The 11,734-nt window shown below is 45.3% G+C and overlaps 1 protein-coding gene across 1 annotated transcript; it reads right to left on the bottom strand.

Annotated features, from left to right (window-relative positions):
• Window positions 1–1,232: 1,232 nt before the first annotated feature.
• PHLDA1 (pleckstrin homology like domain family A member 1) lies at window positions 1,233–5,854 on the bottom strand. The gene is made up of 2 exons (XM_086749541.1): window positions 5,235–5,854; window positions 1,233–4,930 (listed from the first exon to the last, which is right to left on the bottom strand). The coding sequence occupies exon 1, from the start codon at window positions 5,696–5,698 to the stop codon at window positions 5,240–5,242; it is 459 nt and encodes a 152-aa protein (XP_086605667.1). The 5' UTR covers window positions 5,699–5,854; the 3' UTR covers window positions 1,233–4,930; window positions 5,235–5,239.
• Between the last annotated feature and the right edge of the window lie 5,880 nt (window positions 5,855–11,734).

Raw genomic sequence — 11,734 nt, forward strand, 5'->3', positions numbered from 1 at the left:
TCAGAGAAAACTTTTGAGAAAACCCTATTAAGACAACATTCCCATTAGGAAAATAACAACCTACTTTCTAGGACTATTTCCCATGTACTATGAAAATGTGAGCAGCCTTATTTTATACCCTCTTAGTCAAAACTTAAAGCAGAGAAACACATTTTCAATGCACATTTATAAAGACACCACCATCGATGCAGGAGCAGAAACAATGACAAATTATTACTTTTGTGATTTACCATATTTATGCCCTTACAGAGATATTTATTTACCACTGTTATTAAAAGCTCGTAAGGGACACCTCTAAGACCTGTAAGCAATCGTGGGCCCTCAAATAGACAATAAATCCACAGATGCTTAGTTGGCTTTTCAAAGCTCTCATGGGAGGTCAGCTCTTCAAGCCATCGTTTGTGTATCAAATATTAAGCTCAAAAGTCTGTGTGGGATGTTTACTACGGAAAAGGGAACTTGTACTTTTTACAGCAATAGCCTTCTTACAGAAGAGGTCTGACACCTCTCCAGCAAAGGCAAACAAATGAGAGAAAAAAAAAAAAAAAGGTAAGTCTAGGTCAATGCACACTGTGCCACTGAAGTTAACACACTTTCAGAAGGTGCTTAAAACTGAGGGCCTGCTGTGATACAAACATGCCGCAGCGGGGTTGAAGGCATCCAAATGGCTGCAGCTCTGTGGAGACACCAAAGCAGCAGAAGTCACCACGAGTTCTTCTTGTCACACCTCATTTCTTTTCCTACTATGCTAGATGAGAACAGGTTGGAGGATGCACCGACTGGAAGTGTTCTTTCTGGGCTGCTTTCAGGCTACTTGAAATTCAATCACAGTGCTTCATATATATTTAAAAAAAAAAAAGCTTCATTTTAGATTCTTAATGTCATGTAGAGTGAGGCATTCACAGGTAAAGATGGTGAGCCTGAAGTCCATGTCCCAAAGACCTGTTGCACATGGGCTGTGATGCCAAGCAGGGTATTACTGAAATTAGTAGGACGCTGTGCGAGTGCTCACACATCACACACAGCAAAAAGCAAAACTGAGGACTCTGAGCCTCGTAATTCTGCTATGTATAAAGATTAATCGGAGTGTCTAAGCAGGTCTTTCCTTCAGAAGGGACCTACACAGGTTCAAAGCATTCCTTTTAAGCCCTTGCATAGCGCTTAAGACATCAGAAAAGCTTAGATCAGACTTTAATCATAACAGCCCACCAAACAACCATTCCTCCAGCATATTGAGAGCTCTTTCAATAGATACCTCTTTATTTGAAATGGAATGCATCTTGAAAAATATGAAAAATAAATCACATCTCTCAGAAATCATTTATGAGTCATATTTACACACAATTTTTTTTTTTTGACGACACCAATATTTCTGCTCACAATAGGATATGCTAGAAAACATTTGGTACATCACTGCAGCTATAATTCAGAAGCTGGCATTTGCATATCATGAACCTTAAAAAAGAGGAATTACTTCAGGATGTCAGAGACAACATTCACTTGATCTTCCTTCCCACCAATTTCAAAATTTTCTTGGTCATCACAGTTTAAATTTTCTTGCTGAATCTGCCCCTTAATCACTTTTTTTTTAAGACACATAATTCCGACCTCTTTACAAGCTGACTGTCCACACTTTTGCTACCTATACCAAGCATTTGCCTGTGTTTTACTGGCATTTTTGTTTATTCTCTAATGAACTTACTTCAGCCATATGCTATTGGCTTTCTTTTTTTTTTTTTTTTTGTAATGGGAAGGACAGTCTGATTTATTTTCTTGCAAAGCTCCAGTAAGATGGAACATCATCTGCTGGACCTTCTTTCGTAGCCATTTCTTACAAGGCAGTGACAGACAGCATTTAACCAACTAGCTCCAATGAAGACTCTGCAGTAGTAGAGGGGCAAGCTAAAAAAAGCCCAGAACTGCCTCATTTATAACATCAAACAATTTCTTGGTCTAAAAATTACTATCAGTCAAAAAAACCCCGTGGAATTTAGAGCGTGAGAAAGTTGCCGGATTGTCCACGTCAGACAATTTAGCCTTATTTACACTGACATGGCATGAGCCACACAGTCCGACTGTCCCCAGGGGACCCCAGCCAATTTGTTCCCATTCAGCTTCCAAGAGACAGTCTGGAGGCACAAAGGGGAGGTTGGATCCTTGCACCCATCCCACCGATTCAGGCTGCAAGCACAGGAACAGCTCGGGGTGGATTTTGACACGTGACCATCTCTCACACTAAGAGTTTGGCCGACACCAACGTTTTCAAAAAGGCAACACAGCAGGCAACGACAACAGGCAAAGGTTTGTTGGCGAACTGCATCAGTCCAAATGTTTTTTTGAGAGCATCCTTCAGACCAACTTAAAACAAGAAATGTAAGGTGAAAGTGGGACAATGACCTTGAACTGGTGACAAAGAGCAGCAAATTCAAAAGGAAAGCTGTTTTCTCAAAACTTAATGTCAATTATATCACTAAAATTGTCATATTTCATTTTCCAAAGTACACATATTTCCAGAAGAGCAGTAAAATTTCAGCCTTAGACCAGATTCATAAACTTTAGTGGCATTCAGGGTCTCGGATCCATGGAGGGCAGGAATATCTGCCTCTCCTAGAGAAATACATGGGTCTCTGACCACACAGGAATTAATTTTCATCAACTACATTTACCCTTCAGGAGCCTAAAACATATTTTAGTAGGTGAGATATCAGCGATAGGTCTGTATATCTGAAAAGGTGGATTAGTTACTCAGTAAACTGTAATTAATGACTCTAAAGAGAGGAGCCAAATTACAAATTACAGTCTATTTTGTGAGTCTTTGACTAGCTCATTAGAGAATCCCCTTGCAGCTCTAACATCCAAGCAGTAGCAGAATGATAATGGCAGATGTACAGAGATGTGGAAATCGGCTATTACGATTGCCAAGACAGCGCATCTAATCCTAGAAGATGCAGGGCACCTTCGATTTCAATTAGTCTCAAAGTAATAACTTCGTTAGGACAGCTGTAATCTACCACCCCAAGCACATCACACAACCTTGTCAAGGGCCAAATCGGAAAGAAGCGCTCGGGACCACAGATAACTGCTGAGATGTGGGCTTTAATACTGCACCATGACGTGTTTTGCACGTCTGGGTATGTGACCCCCTCCCCTGGAGGCAAGGAGCAAAAGATGAGGGCTAAAAGATCTTGATTTACTCCTCACAGGACGGAGCTTAAGCTTAGGGTGCAGAAGAAGGGACCGTTATGCGCAGTAGCCAATTCAGAAGTTTTCCTTAGAACATCACTTCAGCCTTTTGCTTTAAACACTTACAGAAGCAGCTTGAACCAAGAACGTGAGGCTTTTACAGTCAAGCTATGCCTCAGTTACACAAACAAAAAACTCCTGGACGTGTGGCTTGAAAAGATTCTGTTTACATTCATGTAACTTGCAAAGGGGCCAAAAGCCATTTTCCTCACCACGCTAGTTAAAACAAACAGCTCTGCGGCTGCAACTTTTTACCTGGAACCAGAGATAACGGGCCACGCCGCTCCGTCCCTCTCGCAACCTCCCTGCTCCACGCAAACCAGCGAACACGGGCTGTAGCGGCACGCAACGGGAAATCACCCACCGCCTGAAGGGCCGTGTCCTAAAAAGCACCCGGGCCTGCACCCGGCCCCCTCCGCCGCGCCGGGGCAAACAGCTCCAACCTGCTCTCGCCGGCATCGGCAGCCAAACTCCCACGGACTTTTAAGAGACAGAGGAAGACGTGCCAGCTGTGCAATTAGCCCTTTGTTTCCCAACTTCATGGCTTCGTCAGCGTCTTCAGAGGTGAGAGCGCATGCCTCCCCTGACATCCAACAGCGCTACACACCAAAATTCATCTAGTTTACCTCAGCTAGAGGGCAACTTTCAGCTTATGAAAACTGTGACCAGAATAATCCGTTTGCACACTAAGACGTAGGTAAGATGGAGTTTAAACTAGGGGCGACTTTAATGCAAGACATTTAAAAACCGCCAGTGAAAATTCAACACAGGTCGAGAGCCCAGCCCGCTTGCAAACCGACCGTGCAGAGGGAGCCCTGAACTGGGACGCTAAGAAACATTCGGAAGTGCTTCTCAGCTCCAGCTCTCCAGCCTAGGAGGAACCAGCGCATCGAACAGGGAACCCAGCTGCTATTCCTGCATCGCAGAAGTCGGTCAGATTCCCCGCCGCTCACATGTTAAACAGATGTGTTTCAATCTTGGAACGACCATCGATGTTGCTTTTTTGAATAGCCAAGTGTGAATAAGTTTTATCATCTTCCACCACACATAATATTTTAAAAGAAAGTAATTTAAAGCCCAGATTAGAATTATTATTCTCATTAGAGAGAAGTTTTCATATGCAGAATGGGTTTCAGCCAAATTCCAAGCCACACATCACATTTTCCATGCTAGTGTCATACAGCGAATTTCGAGTAAAAATGAAAAACTCTTTTGTCAAACTGCACACAGCCAAACTACCCAGAACTTCTTAGTTCCTTTAGGGAGCTAACGCACATGTTGGGTTTTCTTCCTTTGCTTTTTGGATATGGCCTACATTCAGAAATGTCTTGCAAACAAGCCTTAAAAAAAAAAAAAAAAAAAAAACAGCCAACAAAACAAAAATAAACAACCCTAATAAATAAAACAAAATACATTAAAATAAAGTTACAGTACATCATGTCTCCTAGAAGTCCCGTCACACCAAAGGATCCTTTCCAAGGTTCATAAATAACAAGATTTGAAATGCTTCTCGGCACCGAGGGCGGCCAAGCAGCGGCGGCAGCAGCCGGGGTTGATGTTGCGGGGCCGCTCCTCTCCCCGTCCTGCCCGCACCTCCGGCGTTCGCCCCGGTTTTCACCGACGGAAGCAGCCGGTCCGCAGCGCACGCCCTCGGCCCCGCTTCCCCGAAGCGCTTCGGCCACCGGACCTGCAAGAAGACAGCACAAGGGGCAGCCGGTGAGGTCGGAGAAGCAGTGCCCGGGGCAGGTTTTTTTTTTTTTTGGTTTTTTTTTTTTTCCCCACCAGGATCCGCGCAGCGGGGCCGCCTCCAGCCCAGGGCACCCGCGGGTTGGGGTGGGGGAGCCGGGACCGGGCCGGGGAGCGCAGCCGGGCCCCGGGGGGTGGGGGGGGGCGCGGCAGGGTCCGGGCCGGTCCCCGGGGGGGGCGGGGGGGGTGGCAGGGTCCGGGCCGGTCCCCGCGGGGAGAGGGGGCGGCAGGGGCGGCGGCCGTACCTGTGTCAGGCGGAGTTGGAGGCGGAGCGGAGGCGGGGGCCGTGGGGCTGGGCCAGGTGCTGCTGCTTCTGGCGGGTGGAGCGCACGGCCAGGATGGCCTGGCGGTTCTTGTACTGCACCATCTGCAGGGTGATGGCCGCGTTCCAGCCCTGCTCCTGCGCGCACCGAAAGTCGATCTCCTTCCCCTCGGCCATCACCACCGTGAAGTACACGTACTTGCCCTTCCGTTCCACGCAGTCCACCGTCTTCATGTTGGAGAAGTGCAGCTCCTTCATCTTGGCCGCCGGTTCGGCCGGTAGCGGCTGCGGCTGCGGTTGCTGCTGCGGCGGCGGCTGCTTGGGGGGGACGAGGAGCAGCCCCTCCTCGGTGAGGATGCAGCGCTTCTTCTTCCAGAGCTGCAGGAGCCCGTCGCTCCTCTTCTCCAGCACGCCCTCCTTCACCGCCTTGCAGCCGCTCTCCAGCATCCTCCTCCTCGGCGCCCGCCCGCGGGGGCTGGGGTCGGGGGGCAGCCGGCACCAGCCGATGACTCTCCGCCCCGCACCGGCCCCGAGGCGGAGAACCGGCGCCGCCCCGGCCCGCAGGAAGCGGAGCGGCTGCCGCCCGTACCGCGGCGTGGCGGCTTTTCCCTCCCCTCGGCTTTTGAACGCACCCTTTCCCGCCCCGCCGTGACACCCGCGGAAAAGGGCGGCTCCGACTGCGCGGCCGCGGTGCGGAGGAGAGAGGCTGCCCCGGCCTGGCCCGCCCCCCACACCCCGCGGGGGCTGGGGGGGCTATGCTCCTCCGCAGCCCGCCCCTCCGGCCCCTCCTCCCGCAGGCGAAGGGGCTCCCCGCTGCGTGGGACCGTCGAACACGGGGCTAAAAGGCTAAAACAGGGGATTCACGCAGCGATCACGCTCCACGGCCGTCCTTCGCTTCCACGGGGGTGCTCCAGCAGCATTTGGAACAAATTGCCCCACCTTTCCCCCCCTCCCCGTGTTTCTCATCCAAGTCCGGTAAAACCGGGGCCAGTTTTCAGCGACACCCCGGTATTTAGGCGGCCACCCCTCCGCTACACAAAGGAAGGAGCACGGCGCGCAGCCTCCGCCGACAGCTTTGCCCCTGCGCGGTCGCGGTGCTCTCATCCGCCGCGGGGTGCGGCAGCTTCTCCCGCGTGTCTAACGCACATCTTCACCCCGCGGCAGCTTCGCAACGCCTGGAGAAAGCCAGCGTCCACATCACTTCCCCAAAGGAAACACTAAACCTCAGCACTTGGAAATTTTAAAAGTAGGCTAGGAGGAAAAAAAAAAAGAAAAAAAAAAACACAACAAAAAAACCCCACCGAAAAATACCCAACTGGCAAACTGCTGGGACCATTTTTCTTCTTACTCTGCCGTCTTGCCACACATTTCCTTATTGTTTGGATTCTCCCCCGAGGTCAGCTTTTGAATCCATTTATTTGAGTAGAAAAGTAAAGTGACCTGAGGTTTAATATTAAACTGTTTATTTTAAAAGTCCTTTGATGTATCAGATGTAAAGCAAAAGCCCACATAACTGAATTTGGCTGACAATGCCAATGTCAGCTGAATGCTGGAAATCTCGTATTATATTTGTTTTTCATAAACATGTATTTCACATGGCCATTAAAAAAAAAAAAAAACCACCAAAAAAACCCACCCTCCTCACAATAAACCTGGCAGCTAGGAAGCAAGTCATGCTGTAGTACAAGTCAGTGGCAGCTCAGGGTGGGGAATCAATATTAATGATAGCTTTAATGGTGTTTATCTCTGATAACATTTTTAAAAGGATTTCCTCTTATAATCCTTTCCTCTTGAAGTTCAAAGTTAATTTTTTATAAACTGTTGAGAAGTAAACAATTAAGGTAATAAAAGCAATTAAAATTATTTAGCTGTTTTACCTCTCCTGAGGTAACTGGAAGACACTCAAATCAGTAACAAAGGCAACCTGCTAGCCACAAACTGAACAAAAAAAAACCCCAACCAAACAAACAAAAAGATTACTATCTTAAATATCGATTTATCTGAAGAACAGTCCCTTCTCCTTAGAGCTTAATATGTACCTTGTAAGATACACCCTGTTCTCACAACCATCCTACATCTGTTTTAACAGAGGCACACACTAATTTTTAAAACACCTGATCGCCATTCACAATTGTCTCAGTCTGCAGTTCGTTGCCATTTGAACTTAAATTCCTCAGCACAAATAATCTGCATCTTCAGCTGCTGGTGCGCATACAAGGAGCTTCACGAGCAAGGTAAGAGAATCTCCTGCCTTTTCACCCAGTGTTTTGAATCTATTTCTTCACTCCCGATTGTCACATGAGCAGAGACTTGATTTTGAAATCGTCAAACTAAAGCATAAACGGGTTAAAATGTACTCATCTATACCAAACAACTTAATTAAGATACTGAGTTTAGGTAAGGCACAGGACATGGAACTAAACCCACAGAAGACCAATTTCTAATAATTCACCTGCACAGCTTTGCTTGCTGCTCCACTGCTGCCAGTGGACAGCCATTTGCTTCCACGTAAACGCACTAACCCGTAGTATGGAAACTTGCCTTAGACTTGGGAGTCCCACACATTATTCTGTAACATTCAACATTTTTGCCCAGCACACTGATTTGTAATTAATCAAAGGGGAAAAAAAAGTGAGACTCGTATGGAAGGCCAAATATTTTCATCATATGTACAGGAGAAAAGGACTACATTCATTCTGCTTTGGCCTTCCATGGCATAAAGTTCTCCCAAATGTTGAATGTCAGACTTTTAACCCAGCTCTAAACCCTGATGGACATACTCTGCTAAGGTTGACTCACAGCAACAACTCTTTATTCCTGGTGAAATTCACCCAAGGATGTGATCAGAAGCAAACATGCAAAACATCCACTTAAACTTGTACTCTGTGAGCCCACAAATATTAACAGCCATTGAAAATACACTACATTTGACCACAACCACCAGATGAGTCAAAACCTAGGAGACTAGGGTAAGATGAAATACTGACAGTTTCACTGTAAAAGAACAAGATATTTCAATTTAATTGTGCATAATTTGCCTGTAAAGTATAGGAAACTTAATTTTCCTAGATGAAAGGCAAAACTGAACCTCTGGAAATGTTTCTTATGTTAGTATTTTGAAAACCCACATTCAGCAGTTAAGCACACTAAATATCCCACTGAGATTTTACTTTTCTTTAAATATGTATTTAAACCACTGCAATTATATTAAGTGTTCCATGTCCGCCACCTTTATTGAAGTTTCACTAAATACTGCGCAGGTTCTGAATCTGTTCCTCCCAATATATCTGATGTGCACATGCCTCCTGCTGTCAAACCTGAAACACTACAACCTAAAAAAAAAAAACCCACTGAATCTGATCCTTGAAGGTCTCTACATCTAAGATTCATTTCTTCCTTACTGAATTTTTCCTTTTCCATGTTCAAAGTTGACACTGGTAAAAAAGTGTTTGGTTATTAAATACACTGGTCTCCTATATCGTAAGCTCCCAAACTTAGACTCAAGCAGTGGAAGTTTTTTATGTGCAACCTTAATTAAAGAGTAATTATGGTAAGAGTAATTAAAGTGTTCTTTTTAAACCCTGAGGCAAGATAAACATTTTTTTGGGGGAAGCCACCGTGAAAGACTAAGAAGCCCATCATTTTACTAGCACTCTCCCTGGGTAATACACCTGCAGACAGCAGCTTGACACCAACGATCACCCGTTAGTTTGAAAGGGATGCTAAACCTATCCTGAGTAACACCCCTTAAACATCATTTCTTCCGTTACTGAGAAGTGGCTAGAATAGAAAAAGGATTAAGAGGGAAACCTAGAGGAAGTAGGAGCAGGTCATCACTAGACAGAAGGAAAATGGAGGGAGGGAGAAATAGTCAAAGGCTGAGAAACAAATAAATGAATTGCAACGTGCAATTAAAGTAATTAGACAGCAAGTGGTTACTTCTTGAACTATTTTCTTGACCTTTACCATTGCCCAGTAATTTCACTGGTACTTGCTGTGGACCAAGCACTGAAGCACTGTGAAGCACTGAAGCACCTGTGATCTGGGAAGGCAGGCTTTTCCTTTTACAAATTCCATCTGACCAATACCTGCATATACTCCCCAGTAAACCAGGTGTAAATAGGTGAAAGATTTACCGTAGCTATCAACCACGTTGCCCTAGCATTCCCTGTAACCCACCGCAGTACCAAATGAAGAAACTGCATGCCATGCAGATTATTGGCATTGCAGCTGCTCCAGCCCAGCTTTTCCAAAGTCTCTTGCACTTCAGAAACAGCTGTCTTCTAAAATATGAAAAAGCACTTAGGGACACATTGTAGAGCAAAGCTAGCCTGTAAGAGGGTTTAAACGACCTGATGTTTCTTAGATTGAATCACCCAGTGCTGAGTAAAACATGCTGTGAGTTCAGAACATACTGACTGCTGCTCATCAACTGCAGGGTCAATGTAAGTTTGGGCAGATACTCACAACACTTGAGCATATAGCAGCACAGCTCCCAACAGCTAAGTTCAGGAGCTAAGCCTCCTCTGCAGCTGCAGAGATAACTGTTCTTGCCAACTCAGCACGCTTCAATTAAAGTGTGAAAACGAGCTTTTCTGCCACACGCCCACGCTCCTTGTGCACCCAGGTCTAGCACACAGAGAGCAGACCCAAAGGTGGAATAACTTCTCTTTTGCTTGGTGTGCTCTGCCTTGGCTGCTTTGTTTGCTCTGATTTTCCTGCAGAAGCTGAGACACAGGACATGTGTAAGACTGCTAGGTCTGAGCAGAGGTCTAACAGGACAATTTAAAGAGCAATGAGACAAATCTTGTTCAACTTGCTGTGTAGACAAACTTCCAGCTCATCTTGATCTGATAGTGTACAGAAGCAAGACTTACTATTTCCGGTAGATGGATTTATGTTCATTTAGGTAAGCATTAGCAAGTAGAAGTCATTACTTCAACACCCTCTTGAAAACTTGCAGGAAACCAGTGCATCTCAGTGTGGTAGCAACAACTTCTGACCCATACAAGAAAGTCTTGGATTGGAGGAAGCTACATCTGCACAGAACGAAGGAAGAAGCGCTGTAGAGCTGACTACCTACTCCGATGCCTGTGCAGCCCTAGACCCAACCCAGCAGGCCATCAAGGCCATTAGACACAGAAAAGCCTTCACTATCAGACCATCCACTTTGTACTAAAGAGTTCAGCATTTTGTTTCCTTAAGCCACCAACTTCATCACAGCACAATCCTCATCCTCAACACCAGGAATCAGAGATGGAACTGCTGCACAGACACGTCTGGAAACAGGAAATGTCTGCCAGGTATAACACAAATGGATGATTAGCTCAAGTTCCCCACCAATTTCTGAATCAGGTCTACAACAATGGGCCTTAAAACACAGGAATTTTAAGTACCAGCTTGAAGACAAAGATGAACACATTCAATTCCTGCAGTTTTCTATATTCTGTTGTTGTTTTTAATTTAACAAATAAAAACACAGCAAAGTTAGAATATCTGCTACATAGCTTGGGAAACATCAGTTTCAAGAATCCAACTAAGACTCTAAGCTTATGAAGCTAGGCAGCTGTAAGAGACACTGGTAAAAAGTGTTGGTAAGCCTAGCGTATAAATAACCCAAGGTAACATTTCCAACTGCCCCTAACATTGCCCTTCTCCAGAAAGTAAAACTTCAGAATGCTAAGCTTAAATCTGGTCTACTACTATATTTTAGGATACTGTATTAGTTTTTTTAAACTACTCCAAGGAAGGGGAACTCTTTAGTGCTAACGCGATCTGATCTACACTTGCTGAAAGTGTAGGATTATCAAGAACCATCCCTCTCCATCGAGCATAAACTCTGAGCACCCTTCCCTCTCATCCAAAGTCTCAGTTAATTCTCCTACCTCTCTCCTCACCAACCTTCCCATTTTTCTGTAAGATAATTCTCCCTTCAATACAACAACCAAAACTGAACAGAAGCCATGATTTACACAGATCTTAAATTTTGGTGCAGTATTGCAACAACTGACCAGGAAATCCTATTTCAGTGACACACTTTCCTAGCCTGAACTTGTTAAAAACAAGGTAACTTATCTCCCTCAAATATTAAATGAACCATTTTCTCTACAGCTGGTATAAAACCATGAGAAGTAAACAGAATGAGTCACAATCCTTCAGTCAGTGTTGAAAGTTTAATGTTCCTGCTACATGCTGCCTTTCAGAATTGCTAAACAAGAGTGTTGTTGATCACAAAACTATGTTAAGCACCAAAACAGTTTTTATTTAACTGATGCCTTAAGTACTCGCACCTCAGTTTGTATGATTATATCCTTCGTTTTGCTGCAGTCTGGAGAACACAGGAACTGCTGATTTAGAACTATCAAGCTGATCTAGAGAGAAGCTTACCAAAATCTGCCGTCAGAGATGGATTCACAGCTCTGGATCTTGCAGGCGAGCTTGGCCATCTACCAGCTCCCCTCTTCAAATATTGTATCCCATTGT

This window comes from Chlamydotis macqueenii, chromosome 1 (assembly GCF_036417535.1).
Source record: "Chlamydotis macqueenii isolate bChlMac1 chromosome 1, bChlMac1.mat, whole genome shotgun sequence".
In the NCBI taxonomy this organism is placed as follows: Eukaryota; Metazoa; Chordata; class Aves; order Otidiformes; family Otididae; genus Chlamydotis; species Chlamydotis macqueenii.

What these genes read in the sequence shown, in the direction of transcription:
- PHLDA1 (XM_086749541.1), bottom strand. Translation starts at nt 5,698, where the DNA reads ATGCTGGAGAGCGGCTGCAAGGCGGTGAAGGAGGGCGTGCTGGAGAAG.